This window comes from Microcaecilia unicolor, chromosome 5 (genome assembly GCF_901765095.1).
Source record: "Microcaecilia unicolor chromosome 5, aMicUni1.1, whole genome shotgun sequence".
In the NCBI taxonomy this organism is placed as follows: Eukaryota; Metazoa; Chordata; class Amphibia; order Gymnophiona; family Siphonopidae; genus Microcaecilia; species Microcaecilia unicolor.
In genome coordinates, this window is record NC_044035.1 from 336,275,357 (window position 1) to 336,296,494 (window position 21,138).

Consider the following 21,138-nt stretch of genomic DNA (forward strand, 5'->3'; position numbering starts at 1 on the left):
ATCCCGGTGAGCTGGGTTCAAATCCCTCTGCAGCTCCTTGTGACTCTGGGAAAGTCACTTAGGGCTCCTTTTATCAAGCTGCGGCAAAAGGGGGCCTGCGTCGGCGTGTGTTTTTGATGCTCGCCGAGGCCCTCTTTTATCACAGCGGGTAAAAGGTAGAATCTTTCTTTTTTTTCAGGAAATGGCCATGCCGGCAAGTGAAGCTCTTGCGCACGGCCATTTCGGGGACAGAGCCCTTACCGCCATCCATTGAGGTGGCGGTAAGGGGTCCAGTGCTAACTCGGCAGTAATCAGGCAGCATGTGGCACTGCCCAATTACCACCGGGTACACACCGGCGCTACAAAAATAAAAATATTTTTGTAGTGCCAGATATGATGGCGCGCTGGGGGTGGGAACTGCCGCCAGGCTGCTGTTGTGGTCTGGTGGTACTTCCTTGTTAGTGAGCAGTAAGCCTGCCTTGCCATCTCCTCCCTCCTCCCCCCTCCTCCCCCCACCCACTAGGCCCATAACCCTTCCCCTCTACCCAATGCCTCTTTACCAGAAGGAACCCTCTATTCCAGTCACTTCAAGCAGCTGGCACCGCCATTTAAAAGGGCACCAGCTAAATCACAGCTTCCCTTTGCCCAGAACATGAGGTTGTTCATGACCATATTTTTAGGATTTGCAAGAAAACAGATCGATGCCAAAATCTAATAAATTATTCATGAAGCAATATGTTTCGGGGTCCTTTTACTAATGCGCGCTGAAAAATGGCTTGTGGTAATGTAGGCGTGGTTTTTGGGTGCACCGATTCATTTTTTTTTTAGCGCGCCTGTAAAAAAGGCCTTTTTTTATTTTGCCAAAAAATGGACGTGTGGCAAAATGAAAATTGACACGCATCCATTTTGGGTCTGAGACCTTACCGCCAGCCATCGGCCTGGCAGTAAAGACTCACGTGGTAACTGGGCGGTAATGACCTACGCGCCAAATGCCACTTGGCGTGCATCTCTTAAGGGCGCCTGAAAATAAAAAAATATTTTTCAGACGCGTTTATATTTTTCAGACGCGCCAAAAATGAAATTACTGCAAGAGCCACGCAGTAGTCTGGTGGTAACTTCATTTTGGCGTGCGTAGACGCTTACGCGGCTTAGTAAAAGGGCCCCTTACTTTTTCATGTTTTCAGAAGAAAGAGAGAGAGAGAGATCTGGATGAAGTTGTTACTCAGTCCTCTCCCTATCAACATATTTTCTTCCTCTCAGTGGTGGCAGGTTGAGAAGGTGAATCCCATCAAACTCTATGAAGAGAACAAAGTCATGGCTGGATTTTCTCTCTTAAATCTACTTTTCAAGCAGGGCCGAACTGGCCTGGTTAAAGATGTAATGGACAAACTTACAAGACTATACAACGAGAAGAAGATCAAACCCTTGGTTGATTCATTATGGGCCCTGGAAGAGGTAGGAGTATGTGGTGGTTCTCCGGTATGTGACTGTAAAGATGATAATCGTGCTTCACTCACTTCCATGACATTTCCTTTGCAAAATTATGTAAGCGATAAAGCCCTCCTTAGACAGACCAAATTATTCTGTCAAACAGAGCAAATATCTTTTTCTGCACTTTGAGAGAAAATATATCAGACTGAATATCTCCAAATATTCAAGTAAGTAGCTCACAGAAATTTGTGTCTAACACAGGGTCTCACTATAGAGGAGAGACAATCTAATGAAGATGAAATTCATAGAGAAATACAATGATGTAATCCCGTGACGTGAGTGGCCACTTATGAGCATTAACGTATTCTGTTCCATAAAGATGTAGTTAGATGAATCAGTGAGTATCATTTTGCACAAGTATCTGCTTTGTGTCACTCGATGACAGTGTGGCAATTAAACCAAAAATGCAAAACATTCACATTTCTTGGGCATGTTTTGTGGCGGATCTGGGTAGCTGCCTTGTTTTTACCCTTGATTCCTTGTATTCCCTTCATTTGAGATCAGCTTTCAGTTTAGGCAATATTTGGAGTAGGTGCCAGCTGTCTGGGGGATTTCAGGTAGACGAGGGATTCTGTGATCAAAAAAAACAAAAAAAGAAAAAACTGTGGATCGATGAGGATTTGCACCTCACTACTTGATCAAAGTTCTTCAGCAGTGTTTGTTGCAGGATATTCTGATGATCACCCCTAACAAACTTTAATCATCTCGATATTTATTGATAAAAATATATTAAGGAGAAATATGTAATGCCCAGGACTGTTTATATATTATGCGAGCTGTAATATTGTCCCTGCACGATTGAAGTTAAAAGTTGTCCTGTTAATCGATAACTTTAAGTGTGGCCATTTGCGCCAACTGAAATGTGATGCAAACGCATGTTCTTAAATTGAGCGCATGTCCCCCCCTTATTCTATAATAATGCACGTAAACGCTAGGAACACCCCTATTCTGCCCATGACCCGCCCAATTTCTGCGCCCCCTTTTTTTTCTCACGAATAAAATTTAGGCATGTAAATTCCAATTAAATCTAATTAATGCCAATAATTGCTTGTTAAAAAGCCAATTATTGGTGCTAATTAGCTGGTTATTCAATTAATTTGCACACTGAATTTTTGGCGACTTTTATAGAATTAGGGGGAAGGTGTTGTCTGCCTTGCCATGAAAATAGTTTAAACATGAAAATGACTGATTTTGAATTTATTGCAATAACAAAGGAAGAAAGATTTAATAAGAGCTGGTAGAAATGCTCACGCCTAGACTGGGGAGGTATGCACCTAAATGATAGATCCCTCTAATTCATGTGCTTAAGTTTGCACCCTACCCACATCCAACCAGGCTCCACCCAAGTGAACACTCAGTTCCAAAATACGCTTCATTGAAGATAGCACATAGCCGGACTATTGCCATGCCACCTGAAGTCTTCACAGGTCTTTAAAGAATTATACTCCAAATGAGTAATTTATCCATATAAAGTTGTATCCGAGAAGGAATTCCGAGAAGTTGTCCTTCACCTATTTCAATCTCCACTTCCCTAATTGCAGGAACTTAAGATACAAGCTTCTCTTTGCCTCTTCTTTTTGCTTCACGTGTCCCCGTTTCTGGAACGCTCTACCATCAACGTTAAAAGAGACAACTGATCACACACTGTTTAAGAAATCCCTAAAGACCTACCTGTGTGATCGATGTTACTCCTGTACTGCTTGATCCTCTGCATCCCCGCATCCCTCTCCCCTGCTGTTTCCCTCTCTTCCCCTCATCTACTTTTTCTACCCTGATTTGCACTAGTATTGTTATGCTAAACTTTTCCTCAGACGCTATAAGCCACATAGAGCCTGCCTTGGTGGGATTATGTGGGATATAAATGTTCACAATAAATAAAATAAATAAAATTATTGATGCATCCAGGCTTCAACTGATAAGTTATCCTTCTAGTAGCTGACTATCACCCCTTACAGGGATAACTTTTTGGCCAGCCCCAGGAAGCCAATTGATAACTGGTAGCTGTTTGAGGGGGTCTTTTACTAAGGCACGCTAGCGTTTTTAGTGTGCACTAAAAATAGGCGCGTGCTAAGTGCTAGAGACGCCAATGTATTCCTATGGGCGTCTCTAGCATTTAGCATGTGCGTATTTTTAAAGCACGCTATAAACACTAGTGCGACTTAGTAAAAGACCCCCCCCCCCCCTAAGTTGCCAATATTTTGGTGCTGCATAACCACAATCACAGGAGCAAATCAGTGTCAGTCCCGACGGGGACCCATTTTGCTTGCGTGCTTTTTCAAGAGACCTCACTGCACTGATGCTCTCATTGCTCCTGTTCACTTCATTGGTTCAGGGGGGACTGGAGATCCGGTTGGTCTCCAGCCCCCCTGGCATCCCCTCCCATGAATGGAGCTCTGGTGGCCCAGTGGGCTGCAAGTCGAACCCCTCCCCACCCCACCCCTTTTGGTCTTAGCAGCCCTTCCCTACCCCCCTACCTTCAGTGGAGGAGGAAGGTGGCCTCCCTCCTCTTCCACCGGTGCCGCCTCGAAAATGGCGGTGTCCGGCCCTACCCAGTGCATCCTGGGATGCGCTGGGCAGGGCTTCACATCATATAAGGGAGTTTCTCCACCTCCCTCCTCCACCGAAGTTAAGGGGGTGGGGAAGGGCCACTAAGACCACCAGGGGTGGGGTGGGGAGGGGATCGACTCGTAGCCCACTGGGCCACCAGGGCTCCATTCATGGGAGGGGATACCAGGAGGGGTTAGGGGGGCTGGAGACCCACCAGATTTCCAGCCCCCGAACTTGTGTCAGGGGGTCATGGGGACTGGAAGTCCCCTGGACCTCCAGCCCCCCCCCCCCCCGTGTCGCCTCACCCGGGGTGGGGGCATTTGGGGGTCTTGTGGTCCCATGGACCTCCAGCCCCTGTGTTTGACAGGTCTGGGCTTTTGACAGCCTAGACCTGTCAAACAAGTGCAGGAGGATTGTGCCCGACTGTGCTCAAGCGCATGCTTGGGCACAATCCTCCCGCACGTCCTATGATCAGAGTGAATAGTGTGCTTAAATTTGCGTGCTATTATCTCTGATCATATGGGGCGGTAAAGACCCTTGCTGTTCTAGCGCTGTTTTTAGAGCACTGTTTGGAACAGCACAGGGCTTTCATTCATCTGCCCATATATAAGTAGCATCTCTAATACAGAGTTGCCAGGCTACTCAGTTCCAGGAGGGAAACTTTTGGTCAATCCTGGTTCTGAAACTTCACCCCAAAACAGTGTGGAATTTATAGTCTCTTATTCTACCCATTGACATTTATGCTGCAAGTCCCATAATGCATCACGATAGACTTGTCAGAAAACCAGGACTGGCCTTAAACCCCTCCCTTAGAACTGGGTAACTTGGCAGGTCAGCTAAACTGCTGTGGATATTGTGTAGATATTATGTTAGTCCAATTTAAAGGTAATAAATAGAAACAAAACACAGAAACAAAAAGGAAAAATAAGATGATACTTGTTTAATTTTTTGTTTGTTTTTATTTATGTTTATTACAGGGGCGTATCTGCGTGGGGCCACAGGGGCCTGGGCCCCCGCAGATTTCGCCCTGGCCCCCCTCCCCGCCGTCAACCCTCCCCCGCTGCTTACTTTTGCTGGCGGGGGGCCCCAACCCCCGCCAGCCGAGGTCCGACCCGCAATCTCCATATTTCGTCTTCCTCCGTGGCCATGTGCTTCAAGGAAGTAACGCTGCAGTGCTGATTGGTTGAATCCAGTTCGGCGTCTGACGTCGCTGCGACGTCAGACGCCGAACTGGATTCAACCAATCAGCACTGCAGCGTTACTTCCTTGAAGCACATGGCCACGGAGGAAGACGAAATATGGAGATTGCGGGTCGGACCTCGGCTGGCGGGGGTTGGGGCCCCCCGCCAGCAAAAGTAAGCAGCGGGGGAGGGTTGACGGCGGGGAGGGGGTGGAGAGAGGCGGCGGCGGCGGCGGGGGGGGAGGGGGGAGGGAGGCAAAAATGTGCCCCCCCTCTCTGGCTCTGGCCCCCCCTACCGCCGGATTCCAGATACGCCCCTGGTTTATTACCTTTAAGCCTATCTCAGTCCTTCTATCGACGTTTTTTTATTTAGGTGATGTGTAGGGGCATTTTCGATATTATGTTCAAATAGCGAAAATGTTTGTCAGAAAACATTTAAAACCGCAAGCCCATAATGGAAGAAATAACTAACCCCCCCCCCCCCCCCCCCCGTTTACTAAGCTGCTCAGCAATGCCGACACAGCCCATTCAAAGTGAATGGGCTGTGTCAGCATTAGTGCACAGCAGCCGCTAGTGCAGCTTAGTAAATGGGGGTGGGGGGGAAGGATTTTCCGGCATTCAGAAATACCTAACATACATTTTTTTGCCAAAGAACATAACAAAATGTCATAGGTGTTCAGCGATAAATGTTTCCGCTGATCGAAAATGCATTATGCAAAATGTGCAACAGCGGTATCAGTCCCTGTATTAAGAAAACATCCACAGCAATGGCAGGACATTCCCTCCACGTACAAAACATACATATATATACCTCTACATGTGGAGGAATAGTCCTCAGTGGCCACAGACATGTCATTGAGAAGGGAGCCTAATTTTTCCGGCACAGAAGACACATTTTATTTATTTATTTGTGTCATTTATATCCCACATTATCCCAAACAAGTTTGAGTTCAATGTGTCTTACAATAAACAGTATAGGATACATAACAAAGAATAATGGAAATGGGACTTGATAAAGTAATTTGTTGTAGGAATCCAATTTTACAATACAGTATCATAAACGTACTGAGATAGCTATGGATATTTAACATTTAGAAAATCTATTATGAATGAGAAATTGTACATGAAGCAAAGAGAAAGTTAATGGTAAATAGAGTAATAACCAATTCAGGTAATAATTAATTGTTTGAGATATGGTTGTTCTTTGTGAGGGTTTGTTTGAATAGGAACGATTTGAGGATTTTGCGGAATCTAGTATATTCCTGTATATTTCTTACTTTGGGTGGTAAGGAGTTCCACCATTTGGTTCCTAGGTAAGTGAAGTCTGCAGAGTGGACAGTTTTGGAAATCACTTTTTTTGCAATTTGGGAGGTGTAGTCTGAGATAGTTTCTTGCCTCGTTTTTAGTGTTTCTTTGAGGTAAGTTTATGAATGGTACCATATAGTCTGGAGCTGTGCCATTTGGTATTTGAAAGACAAAGGTACATAGTTTGAAGGTGATTCTCGCTTTGATGGGAAGCCAGTGTACATTTGACCTGTGTTTTCAGTTAGTGGAGACAAATTCAACATATCACTTTTGACATGGAACTCTGTGACTTCCTTAGGATTGACTACCAGGAGTGGAGGAGTAGCTTAGTGGATAGAGCAGCTGATCTTGACATCCAGAGGTGTCTGGTTCAAATCCCACCTCTGCTCCTTGTGATCTTGGGCAAGTCACTTAGGGCCCTGCTTACTAAGGTGCATTAGGGTTTTCAGCATGCCTACATTTAGCGCACATGCTAACCATTGTCATCTGGTCCCCCTTCCTTCAGCAGGCCAGGGTCAACCCTGTTTAGCTTGTGGTATTTGATGTGGGCCAAGGTATTCAGACTAAAGGTCTTAGTCTGAATACCTTGGCCCACATCAAATACGACAATACGGTCTTGTCCTTACTCGACTCGCGCAGTTTCTCCAGCTCCTTCCTGGTAGCAGCCACTCAAGCTGTCTTAACGGTAGTGGTCAAACAAAAGTGCAGCAACTCTAATACTTTTATAGGTAAAAAGGCGTTTATTCACACAGGCTTAGTCACACAGTCTTATTCTTGTTCCAGCTTCATCACCACATGACAGTTCACAGCTTCAGCTTTCTACATTCATTTCATCAACATAGTTCAAGTCCCCTTCCCAGGGAGATTTAATCACAGTTCAGCCTTTCTCGGCACTACCTTCTGTCTTCAGGTAGTTTGCTGGCGAGCTTCCTCCACAGGTTCCTCCCAAACTGCACCAACTTCACTTCCCCAGTCTTAAATAGTTGAGGCAACACTGTAGCGATGAATCCTTTCACCTTACCAGCTGGAGTCGGCGCTAATGCCGAAACCTCCATGCTCTCCTCTCCTACCTCCTCATCTGCTTCCATTTTATCCCATTCCTTAGCCTCCTCCCCACAGGGTTCCCTCAGCTGCTCCTCATCTCCTTGATCAGAAACCATCTCCCAATCATCCCCCTCCCCCTCTATTTCCTGAGAGTCCTGTATTGGAACTGGTGGGTTCTGGGGATGGTAGTTCTTACCCTTAGTTAGTAGTCTAACTGGCCTTTTGGCCACTAGGGGGCGAATTCTCTGTTTATAAGGAACCTGTGAGTGAAATTTGCTCTTCCTCAAGAGCACACTTTTCAACGGCCTCTGCCTTAGCCCTCCCTGAAGCAGGCTCCTCTCAAATCCCTAGGTGCCTATAAGGATATTGTAGGCACATACATGGTTAGTGTGCATTAAAAATATTAACACGCCTTTAAGGCTTAGTAAATGGGGCCCTTAACCCTCCATTGCCTCAGGTACAAACTTAGGGCTCCATTTCCTAAGCAGCATTATAGGCACGTTAACCATGTACCTGCCCACAATATCCCTATAGGCGCCTACATGGTTAGCATGTGCCCAAATGTAGGCGTGCTAAAAACACTAATGCACCTTAATAAACAGGGCCCTTAGATTGTAAGCCCTCCAGGGACAAGGAAATACCCAATGTACCTGAATATAACTCGCCTTGAGCTACTACTGAAAAGGGTGTGAGGAAAATCTAAAAATAATAATAATTAATGGTACCAGCTCGATAGTAATGAGCAATACCTATCTGTCTAAAAAAAGAGAATTCTCTAAAAGCACATTTTTCTTAGAAGGATTGTCTCATATTTGGATCAGAACGACTCTGTTTCACCTAATGTATAAATGAATTCTCCCTTGCAAAGCCATATAAAGAATATTTTTTTAAGTCAATTTTACTTTTGTAAGAAGACACAGGTATTCACTTTTCAATCATTTCATTTCCTAAGTGCAGCATAAAATTGCTTTCCATTTTCAAAGTGCCGGTGCAGTAATAGGTTCCCCCCCCCCCCCCCCCCCCCCCCCCACCACCACCACCTAAATGCTTCTTTCTGAGTAATAGGCAACGTTAGTGATGTGTCAGGGACAGTGGAGTCAGGAGAGGTAAGGGAAAGAGGTGAATCACACTGCACATTTATACAGAGTTGGATTCAGGGAACAGCATGCATAACATTCTTCATAAAAAAAAATAGTCCAATTCCTTAGAAATGGGGTCACTGGTACAGTGTTCTGGTTTTGTAAAGTGCAGACCCCCTGGAAAACTCCCCGATCCCCTCCTAACAGAGGAAATAGGAAAATCTACTATATCTGGTGTGTGTCCTTTCTGTACGTGTTGCTGAATACCATTCATTTCGGTGTGGCTTTGTTTCATTGAATAAGATTGAAATTTCCCTTGGATTGCTCATCTTGATGCTGTCAAATCTTGGCAACTAATTCTGTATTATAAATCTGCATCCAATAAAAATCCCATTTCAAATGAAGTCCTTGAGCAGTATACATTATCAAGATTTTACACTACAGAAGCCCAGGGACGTAGCCATAAATGATGGAAGAGAGGAATAGATTTGAAGAGAGAGAGAGAAAGGATCTGTCCTGCAGCTAAGAAAGATATTTAATTGGACTTCTACACCGTTCACTGAACAGACTGGAGGGCTGGAAGAATGAACAGATTTGATTTGCCTTAGGTAGGCTATTATATTTCTTGAGCACTGGGGTATTTAAGCATCTTATACATTGCTGATGAACCAAACTCGAAATAATGTTTACCAACCAGCTAACTGTGCATGGTAATTACAGCAGTAGAGTATGGTAAATCGAGTGTGGGGGGGGGGGGGGGGGAGCTTAATCAGAATGCTGATGAGGTAGTGCATGTTGAGTTCTTTGGCTTCATGAATGTTGCTAATTTCAATCCCTTGATCTGTTTTCCCAGAATCCATTTTACTGCCTTGTTTGATCAAAGTGATGTAGGTACTTGGAAGCGTTAGCATTTCCTGACCTTTTCTGAACAATGCAGAACCAAGAGGTGGTCATCCGTGGAGAATACTAACCAAGCTTGTTTTTTGCTTTCGAATGCCACATCTGCAAATTTTATGCTGTTTGTACACAGAGTACAAAAAGCAAATGTGATTTGCAGAGCTCAGTCTGGTGATGATTGCACGGTAACTGCAGCCAGGGCCGCCGAGAGACTGGGCCAGGCCCGGGACAAGGTCGCCCCCCCCCCACCCGAGGTCGCCGGGCTCCCCTTCACCGGGCCCACTCTCCACCCCCGGGCCCTCTGCACTGACCTTAAGCGCCTCACCTTCAAAAGTGCAGCAAGCAGCGGCAGACCACTGCTTCCTTCCGTGGCCCGCCCTCACGGAAGTTACGTCAGGCGAGGGCGGAACACGGAAGGAAGGAGTGGTCTGCCGCTGCTTGCTGCGCTTTCGAAGGTGTGGCGCTTAAGTTCAGTGCCAGGGAGTGACGGAGAGCGGGCCAGACTGCGGCGGCGGCACCAGCCCCCCCCCCCCCCCCCGGAGGCCCGGGCCTGGGGAATTTTGTCACCCCCTCTCAGTGGCCCAGACTGCAACAGATCTCTTGTATGTAAATGAAGTGGGGATTAAACAACAGCGTAGCAAGACTGGAAAGTACAAATTTTAGGGGTCCTTTTACTAAGGTGCGCTGAGAAATGGCCTGTGCTAGTTTAAACATGTGTTTTGGATGTGTGCAGATCCATTTTTCAGCGCACTTGTAAAAATGCCTCTTTTTAAAATTTTGACCTAAAATGGATGTGCAGCAAAATGAAAATTGACTCGCATCCATTGTGGATCTGAGACTTTACCGCCACCCATTCACTTAGCGGTAAGGTCTCACACATTAACCAGGCGGTAATGGTCTACACGCGTAAAATGCCTTTTACCACCTGGTAGCACCGCAATCCCGAATATAAAAATGATTTTATGGTGCGCGCAGTGGACGCACATAAAAAATTTAATTACCACCCGGGCCACACGGTAATTCCAAATTGACGCCCGTTGGGTGCGCATAGGCGCCTATGCAGCTTAGTTAAAGGGCCCCTTAATGACTTATCTGACAGTATTATGAAGATATGTATTAAACCATTCAGGGGGTGGGGGCAGGGTAAGGAGTGAAGGAGTAGCCTAGTGGTTAGAGCACTGGGCATGACACTCATGGGTACCTAGTTCAAGTCCCACTGCTGATTTTTGTGATCTTGGGCACGTCCCCTCAATACAAGATTAAGTTATGAGCCTTCCAGGGACAGAGGGACACTAGTGTATTTAAAGGTAACTCACCTTGAGCTACAACTTTATTTTCCAGCTAATTAGGAGTTCTTTGAGAGTACAATCAGTGCTTCTAATTGTTTTCATGGTACAAGTTCTATTGCTTGGGTACATTTTCTGGTGGAATCAAATACAGCAGGGGCGTAGCCAGACTTCGGCGGGAGAGGGGTCCAGAGCCTGAGGTGGGGGGGCACATTTTAGCCCCCCCCCCCCCGGCGCCGCCGCCGCCAAATTTGACGACCCCTGCCGACGACCCTCTCGACCCCCCCCTCCTGCAGCCAACCCGCCGCCGTCGTCGCCATGGGCGACCCCAATCCTCGCCAACCGAGGTCCTCTTCTTCCCGCGAAGGCTTCATTCTGTTTCTGGCATCCTGTACTTTGTACGTGCAGGACGTCAGACTCACAGAAACAGAACGAAGCCTTTCAAGATGGCTTCGTTCTGTTTCTGTGAGTCTGACGTCCTGCAGGACGTCAGAAACAGAACGAAGCCTTCGCGGGAAGAAGAGGACCTCGGCTGACGGGGACTGGCCAGCAAAGGTAGCCCACGGCGACGACGGCAGCGGCGGGAGGAGGGGTCGAGAGGGTCGTCGGCAGGGGGGTCTAGGGCCAAATCTACGGGGGCCCAGGCCCCCGTGGCCCCACGTAGCTACACCACTGAAATACAGACCTTTGTGCAGCTGGGGAGCTATCAGCATGGGGAAGACCCAGAAACAGAGTGGAAAATCCACGACTGGCCAGGGGAGGAGTAAAAGAGCACTACAAGAAGTTTGTCCATTCAACACTTATTCTAGTGCTACAAATTAGATTAAGTCCCTACTCCACAGAACTCTATTCAAGACAGACAAAGAGGACAAATTAGGGAGATTTATTGATTAGATAAAAAAAGAGTAAAAACGCCTGATAGAGGGGTGGGATAGGGTGGGCAGGGATGGGGGTAGGGGATGGGAATTAACATATACAAAACTACAAATCTTGAAGTACTGGACTGGACATACTGAACAATCTCCTGGGCGCAGTCGTACAGCAAGAAATGTCTGGGTTGATGGGTATGTAGTGAGAGTCTTACCATGTGCTGTATCACCTGTCATCCACATTACCAGAGATTGGTTCTGTACAATTGAAATGTACCATGCTGTATACGATGTGCTATGTACTTGAATATGTGTTTTACGTATTAATAAAGACTTCATGAAAATTTAAAAACAGAGTAAAAACAACATGAGAGGAGGAGTGGCCTAGTGGTTAGGGTGGTGGACTCTGGTCCTGGGGAACTGAGTTCGATTCCCAGTTCAGGCACAGGCAGCTCCTTGTGACTCTGGGCAAGTCATTTAACCCTCCATTGCCCCATGTAAGCTGCATTGAGCCTGCCATGAGTGGGAAAGTGCGGGGTACAAATGTTAACAAAAATAAAATAGATACTATTGGAGATTCTACGTGGAATGTTGCTATTCCACTAGCAACATTCCATGTAGAAGGCTGCGCAGGCTTCTGCTTCTGTGAGTCTGACGTCCTGCACATACGTGCAGGACGTCAGGCTCACAGAAGCAGAAGCCTGCGCGGCCACAACGATGATCTGCAAGGGCCGACTTCTACATGGAATGTTGCTAGTGGAATAGCAACATTCCATGTAGAATCTCAAATAGTAGCAACAGTGGAGAAGTGGCCTAGTGGTTAGGGTGGTGGACTCTGGTCCTGAGGAACTGAGTTCCATTCCCACTTCAGGCACAGGCAGCTCCTTGTGACTCTGGGCAAGTCACTTAACCCTCCATTGCCCCAGGTACAAATAAGTACCTGTATATATGTAAGCCGCATTGAGCCTGCCATGAGTGGGAAAGCGCGGGCTACAAATATAACTAAAATGAAAATGGGTATTAAACAGGATAATAAGGGGGTAAGATTTAAAAATAGCTTTCAAAAGGTGGCCTATGAGGCTGTATCTGATTAGAGCAGCAAGAGAGCATGTCCTGCCAACTCAGAAAGGTAGAAGAAACAGAATCTGGAGGACAGTGGTGTATCAAGGGCGGGGCGGTGGGGGCAGTCTGCCCCGGGTGCACGCTGCAGGGAGCAGCCACACGGTTGTCGGCTCCGCTGGTTCCCTGCTCCCTCTGCTGTTACTTCCTGTTCCGGGACAGAGGGAGCAGGCAACCTGCGGAGCCAACAGCCACGCGGCTGCTCCCAGCACCCCAGCAGGCAAGAGGAATGCACCGGGGGGGGGGGGTTGGAGGTGATACGCTGGGGGGGGGGGGACGGTGATGCACCAAGGGGGATGCTGCATCCGGGGGGGGGCTTGAAGGTGATGCATTGGGGGGGGGACGGTGATGCACTGGGGGGACGGACAGACAATGCTGCACCCGGGGGGTGCGCAGCAGCGATCCACCCCAGGTGGCAGCCGACCAAGGAACACCACTGCTGGAGGAGTCTGGAGTTAGTGGAGGAGGAGAAGGGCACAGATGAGGAAGCAGAGTTCCCAAAGAGGGATGGGATGTATGATGAGATCAGAGAGGAGAGATATTGAGGACCTGCAGAATTTATTTCATGTCGTTTGCTGTACTGCCTCTCAAGTCAATATCAAAGCAGTCTACAAAATGTGCATAGATAATTGAAATAAACTCAACATCTTCCAAATCATTTAGCAACTATTGACACATAAAGGGGGTAATGTAACAATATATTTGTCAATAAACAAGTGAGTGCCCGAATACAAAAGGAAAATAAAACTGAGTGTAAAAAACAAACACAAGGGCCCTTTTACTAAGCTGCGTAAGCGTCCACGCGTGCCCAACACGCGCCAAAATGGAGTTACCTTACGACTACCACACGGCTCTTGCAGTAATTTCATTTTTGGTGCACGTCCGATACGCGTGGCTGAAAAATAGTTTTTATTTTCAGACACACGCAAAGTAGCAGTTGACGTGCGTAGGTCATTACCGTCCAGTTACCGCGTGAGACTTTACCGCTAGGTCAATGGCTGGTGGTAAGGTCGCAGACCCAAAATGGATGCGCGGCAATTTTGATTTTGCCGCACGTCCATTTATGACAAAAAAATTTTTAAGGCCTTTTTTTTAACAGGCGAGCTGAAAAATGGATCGGCGCGGGCCGAAAACCCGCGCCCACACTACTGCAAGCCATTTTTCAGCGCACCTTAGTGACAGGACCCCACAGAGTTAAAACAGGTACAAATAAATGTTAAAATATGAATTGTCACACACAAAATGATTAATGAATGAATGCCCTTGTAGATCAGTAAGAGAAGTTCAAACTGTATGCAGAAACAGATAGGGAGTCAATGAAGTGACTCGAAAGAAAAGGGGTTATATGAGTATAATGACACTGGTAGAAGATAAGTTGTGCAGTAGAATTTTGATTAGATTGAAGGAGAGAGAGGGAGGGGTCAGTGGGAGACCTATGAGGAGCAGTTTGCAGTGGTGTAAGTGGGAGATGAGAATATGAATCAGGATTTTGATGGTGTGTTCAAAAATGAAGATCTTGGTAATGATGTGGAGAAAGAAACAGGTTCTAGCAGTCTGTTGGAAAGGCAAAGAGAAAGGAGACAGATGATGCTATGGTTACAAGATGAGAAAGCAGAAATAGGGAACAGGACAAGAGGAGAGGTTTGTTAAGGGGGAAAGATAAGAAGCTCTGTCTTGGTAACATTAAATTTCAGATAGTGGTGGGATGTCTAGGGGTAGGGTTACCATATGTCCGGATTTACCCGGACGGGTTTTGCCAATCTGCCCGTTTGTCCAGAAATCCGGACAAACGGGCAGATTGCTAGCCTCCCCTCCCCTTACTTACTAGTGCCCTGGTGGTCTAGTGACCTCTTCCGCCTTCGGGGCTGGAAAGAGCCCCCTCTGTCCTGCCCGGAGCGCTGCCCTGCATGCATCCTTCCTGTTGCTGATCCTCGGAGCCGATTCAAAATGGCCACCGAGAGTTGACGTGACCTTGCGAGACTTCAACTCTTGGTGGCCATTTTGACTCGGCGCCGAGGATCAGCAACAGGAAGGATGCATGCAGGGCAACGCTCCGGGCAGGAAAGAGGGGGCTCTTTCCTGCCCCGAAGAGGTCACTAGACCACCAGGGCAGTAGTAAGGTAAGGGGAGGGGGGTGTCGGGGTATGTGACAGGGGGCAGGGGAAAATGTGACAGGGGTGGAGCGAGGGTGTGACAGAGGTCAGAGTGAGGGTGTGACAGGGGGTGAAGTGAGGGTGTGACAGGGGGCGGGGTAGGGTGTGTGGTGGGTGGGGCATGTGTCCTCCTTTTTGGTGGACAAAATATGGTAACCCTATCTAGGGAGCAATAGCAAGCAAGAGGACTAAGATTGGGTGAAATGTCTGGTGTAGAGAGGTAGATCTGTGACTCATCCATTGAAAGATGATATCGACATCCATGGGAGGCAATCAGGGCAGCAAGAGAGCAAGTATAGAGAAAGAAGGGGAAAAGAAGGGTCTCCAGACCAATCCCTGAGATACATCGATTGATAGTGTGATAGCAGCAGAGGCAGATTCACCAGAGCATATGCTAAAAGTGTAATGGGATGGATAAGAAAACCAAGACAGAAAAGAATCCTGAAATCTAAGTGAGAACATTGTATCAATAAGTAGATGGTGATCAACAGTGTTAAAAGCAGCAGATAGATCAAGAAGGATGAAGACCAAGTAAAGATGGTCGATTTGGTCAGGAACAGGTCATTGGAGACTTTACACTCTACAGATACAGCAGTTGCCAGACAATGAAAGCCAGATCACAGTGGATCAAGAATGCCTTGAGATGAAAGAAAGTCAAAGCAGTAGTAGTGAACATTTGAGTAGCTTCGGTATAAAGGGTAGAGAAATATGGGATGATAGTGGGAAGGGCAAATAGAGTTCAGTGAAGATTTTTAAGTGGTAGCACAATCTCAGCATGTTTGAATTTTGGACGTTTTGATCAAATCGTCCGAAGTCAGATTTAAAAGCCATATTGAAAATGCCCCTCAAAAAATCTTTCAAATTATGCAGTATAATTTGAAAAAGCGACTCACCTCAGCTGGTAACCAGGGTAACTGAAAATATGAAGAAGAAACACTATCAAATTTCTTTAGTAAGAATATCAAGTGAATTGGGGTATTTTGTATGGTCTGTAACCTCTTTTGAAGATATTTAGGGACAATTCAAATAAATGATGTTTCAGTAATCTATTTGTGACAGTAGAAGAGCAACTAGCCTGAATTGTCCTTTTGAAGATAATTACAAAGTCACCTTAACTTCCTTAATAATAGATAGCAATTACATGAGCAGTATTAATAATGGAGTAGTAAGCGGAAAAATGAAGTCTACAGTATATGCCTTTGGGTCCTGAAAACCTTCCAAAAGAAGCTTAAAACTTATCTATTTCAAGTGGCATATGTAGCATAGATTGGAAGGCGTGGGAAATATTAACATAAGCTTTAAGATTTCTGTCATTATTTAACTATGCTTATTTTGTGATATCTAAGGAAGCAATATTTTTATTTATTTTATTTTTATTTATTTATTGCATTTGTATCCCACATTCCCCCACCTATTTGCAGGCTCAATGTGGCTTACATAGATTTGAAACATTGTCATTACAGGATATCAGATACAGTTAGTAGTGTGTAGCGATCAAGATGGGAAGAGGGAAGAAGGGAGGGAGTGAATTGGATAGCTGTATAAGGTAAGCTTTCATAGTTGAGAGGGTTGGTGAGGTGAGTTAATGAGGTTGTGGGTGCTCATTGTAGGCCTTGTTGAAGAGGAATGTTTTCAGCAATTTTCGAAAGATAGTTGTTTCATTGATTGCTTTCAACCAGCGGTGGTCAATGTTTCTTTAAATATCCAGGTACATGGCAGTCTGATAGGAATTGAATTGCCATCTTGCAATATATCAATTACCTCAAGAGAATATCTCACACTCCATTATTACCCTAGTTGCAAGAAACTACTCTACAAATCAATCCATGCTGCGGGCTTTACATACCAGAGTCCAAAGTTATGGAATTCAATACCTAAACAATTGAGAAATATAAATGATTATTTGAGGTTTTGCAAATTATTAAAAGCCTTCCAATTAAACACATCTCTTATTAAGGAAACCAATTGACTTATTTCTATATTTTCTCGGCCTGGTTTTCATTCTTCAGTAACTACGTTTGCTTCATTCCCGCTCTCGGAGTTCCTCAGGGATCTGTCCTTGGACCCCTTCTTTTTTCAATCTACACCTCTTCCCTGGGCTCCAGATCTCATCTCATGGTTTCCAATATCATCTTTATGCTGACGACACCCAGCTTTATCTCTCCACACCAGACATCACTGCGGAAACCCAGGCCAAAGAATCGGCCTGCTTATCCCACATTGCTGCCTGGATGTCCAACCACCACCTGAAACTGAACATGGCTAAGACCGAGCTTATTATCTTCCCACCCAAACCCACTTCTCCTCTCCCTCCACTCTCTATCTCAGTTGATAACACCCTCATCCTCCCCGTCTCAACTGTCCGCAACCTCGGAGTCATCTTCGACTCCTCCCTCTCCTTCTCTGAGCATATCCAGCAGATAAACAAGACCTGTCACTTCTTCTTCTATAACATTAGCAAAATTCGCCCTTTCCTCTCTGAGCACACCACCCGAACTCTCATCCACTCTCTCATTACCTCTCGCCTTGACTACTGCAACCTACTCCTCACTGGCCTCCCACTTAGCCATCTATCCCCCCTTTAGTCCGTTCAGAACTCTGCTGCACGACTTATCTTCCGCCTGGACTGATATACTCATATCACCCCTCTCCTCAAGTCACTTCACTGGCTTCCGATCAGATACCGCATACAGTTCAAGTTTCTCCTACTAACCTACAAATGCAGCCCCTCCTTACCTCTCTACCCTCATCTCCCCTTACGTTCCTACCCGCAACCTCCGGTCTGAAGACAAATCCCTCCTTTCAGTACCCTTCTCCACCACCGCCAACTCCAGGCTCCGCCCTTTCTGCCTCGTCTCACCCCACGCCTGGAACAAACTCCCTGAGCCCATACGCCAGGCCCCCTCCCTGCCTTCTTCAAATCCTTGCTCAAAGCCCACCTCTTCAATGTCGCCTTGGGCACCTAACCACTACACCTCTACTCAGGAAATCTAGACTACCCCAACTTGACATTTCATCTTTTAGATTGTAAGCTCCTTTGAGCAGGGACCGTCCTTCTTTGTTAAACTGTACAGCGCTGCGTAACCCTAGTAGCGCTCTAGAAATGTTAAGTAGTAGTAGTAGTAATAATAACATTCTTACATTCAAAGAGAAATGCAGCTTCTCTGGTTGTGTTCTATATTGACTTTTCTTGTATGTAAGCAACTTTGAACTCGATCTTGTTTGGGATAATATGGGATACAAATGTCATAAATAAATATCCAGGTGCTGCCAGTATTCAGCTACCCAATTAAGAGAGATTGCTTTGCTGTCCTAAGATAATTGGATAGTTACCTGAGTATCAGGGATGGACTGACCAGTGGGACAGTAGGGCAGTGCCTGAGGTCTCACAGCAGTAGGATGCCCGCTCTTCCCTAGCCTCCATTTAGTTTTTTTTTTTATATTTTATTTATCGTTTTTATACATAGTAAACAAGTATAAACTTGTAAAGAAAAATCCACTATTACAATTAAATCTAAAGATATTATTCATAACACAAATTAAATATTATAGCTTCATTTAAAGTCCACAACAGGAGTCCAAGATTCCTAAATAGGAGAAAACAGGTAATAAACTTTATAAATCAAATTTTGAGATACAGACGAGTTTCTATTCGACTTTACTTAACTTAGGAGCTCTCTTAGATGTTAAAAAAGATGACAATTGGTCAGGATCAAAATAAACATATTTCACGGCTTGATAGGAGATTAAACATTTACAAGGATATTTAAGGTAAAAAGTTGCGCCAAGTTGAAGTGTCTCTTGTCTCATCTGTAAAAACTTTTGTCGTCGCCTTTGCGTTTCCCTCGCTAGATCTGGAAAAACACGAGTTTGCAAACCACGAAAGGTTTTTTCTTTATTCTGAAAAAACTTCTTTAAAATCCAGATCTTGTCCGAAGGTAATGCTACTGTGGCCAACATTGTAGTTGGTGTTATCTGTTCTGAATCAGACATTTCAAGAAGGGCAGAAACATCCAATTAGTTTAATCAGTTTTGATAGGTGGTTAGGGGCCCATGACCATTATTGCCCAGGGCCCCTGGTCACTGTCAGTCTGCCTATCAGTGGTCCCAGATGTGCCCTTGGCCCAGTCAGCATGATGTAACAGGGCAAGAGCCTTTGTTGGCCATTTAAGTTGCTTTGCATAGTGACCCCAAAGCCTATTGTACATCAGTAAGAATTATATAATTATTTATTTATTTGTAGCATTTGTATCCCACATTTTCCCACCAATTTGCAGGCTCAATGTGGCTTACATTTGCCGTAATGGCGGTTGCCATTTCCGGGTAACAGAATTACAAATGGTATTGCGTTAAGGTGTATACATACAAGGTAACATACATGGAACATAACACACATGGAACAGGTCATGGTATATATATATACCACGTGCATACATACGTGGTAAAGAAGAATACATTATGGTATTGCATGAAGGTTCCTGAGTAATAAATTGGATTGTAACATACATTAGGTCATCGACTATAGAGATCATATTCGACATAAGGATTGAAGTATTAATGGTTGTTCATAATCGCAAATAAGTTAATCAGTCAAGTGATGGGATTTCGGTTTTGTCTAGAACGTGTTAAGTGTTATTATCTAGTGTTTAAGATGGATGTTTGTGGTATGCCTTTTTGAACAGATCAGTTTTCAGTAGTCTTCGGAAGATAGTTGGGTCTTGCGTTGTTTTTATGGTATATAAGTATTTTAAAGAAATAAATATATATATATATATATAAATAAAGATTCTTTCTCCAATAGAAGCTGCAGAAATTGAATTTTACCTCTCAACGGGAGTGTCCACAAAATTGAATCCCGAAAAATGCAAAGTAGGAACTGTATGCTAACGCTGCAGGCAGGCCAAAAAGCCACTTTACATTAAAATCACATTTCCGCCCATCTTTCCTCTTCAAAAAATGTGGGAACAAGATTTGATGCTTTGCTGATTAACTCGAATTACTTGAAAATAGTTATATTCACTCATTTTTATTGTTTGTAGGATTAACTTATTAAAAGTCATTTCACATCAACCCTGATATTTTTCCAGTTCTTTTAATGTATTCATTACTTTCCCTGAGAAGGAGCGGACAAATTCATGATGATTGACGTGTTTTAACATTAGTCATCTCGACTGGAGATTGATGATGGATTCTAGCAAATTATTGTGTTGTAAAAGAATGTTATTGCACTGAATCATTATTTTAAATTGCAACTTGATATTCAACTACTAATCTCTTCCAAGCTGCTAGTTTTCTACTTTCAGATCCAACTTGCATAAATTAGGTTTCAGAATTGCATTAACTGTGGCTGCCTTTATATTTTCAGTCTGACAAACTTTTCTTTTGAAAGGAATCACATGCACGCTTGTCTCTTCTACATGCTTCTTACATTAAAGGTGCAAGTAGGCATAGATGATGCTGTAAGTTTGCATTTCCAGCTACATGTACCATATTTTCATGCATATACCCCTGGATTCTAAACAGCGTGCCTAGTATTCCGTGCCAAAATCCAATCATATTCTATAACAGTGCACAAAACGTAATTGGATAACAAGCTCATCGGCATTGATAACAGAATTTAACAAGCAATAATGAGCACTATTTGGCAATCTTTAGAATTTACGTTCGCAACTTGCTAAGTGTATTCTGTAATGCAGAGCGCCTAAATTCTAATGAGTGTAACAAAAAAAAATGGACATGATTATGGGCGGGGAAATGGGCGTGGGCGTTCCAAAATTTGCACGCAATGTTATAGAAAGTAGTGGTTCCCAAACCTGGTCCTGGAGGCACCCCAGTCAGTCAGGTTTTTTGGATATCTACAGTGAATCTTCATGAGAGAGATTTGCATGCACTGCCTCCTATACATGGCGTATAGACGGTGCAAGAGAGGTGAAACGGTCCGGTGCCATTATCTCCCCTTGACAAAGCATCCTTGTGAAACAGGCACCTGTCGGGGAAGCAGGGCATGCTAGCTGACACAGATAAGTAAAGCGCAGCCATCCATGTGAACAAGATTTGGATAAGTCCGTTTTAGAAGGCGACCACAGAAGAATATTACAGCAGTAGTTATCAGACAGCACTAGCATAAAGGAGGGGGAAGCTTTTTTATAGTTCTTATCCTGAGTTCCATCCAGATAGGTTTATCACATA

General features: G+C 44.9%; 1 protein-coding gene across 1 annotated transcript in view; it reads left to right on the forward strand.

Annotated features, from left to right (window-relative positions):
- Positions 1–21,138, forward strand: part of VAT1L (vesicle amine transport 1 like) — a 152,974-nt gene that overhangs the window by 78,062 nt on the left and 53,774 nt on the right. The window contains exon 7 of the mRNA XM_030202646.1: positions 1,240–1,434. Coding sequence (XP_030058506.1) covers positions 1,240–1,434 — 195 coding nt within the window. The remainder of the gene's footprint in view (positions 1–1,239; positions 1,435–21,138) is intronic.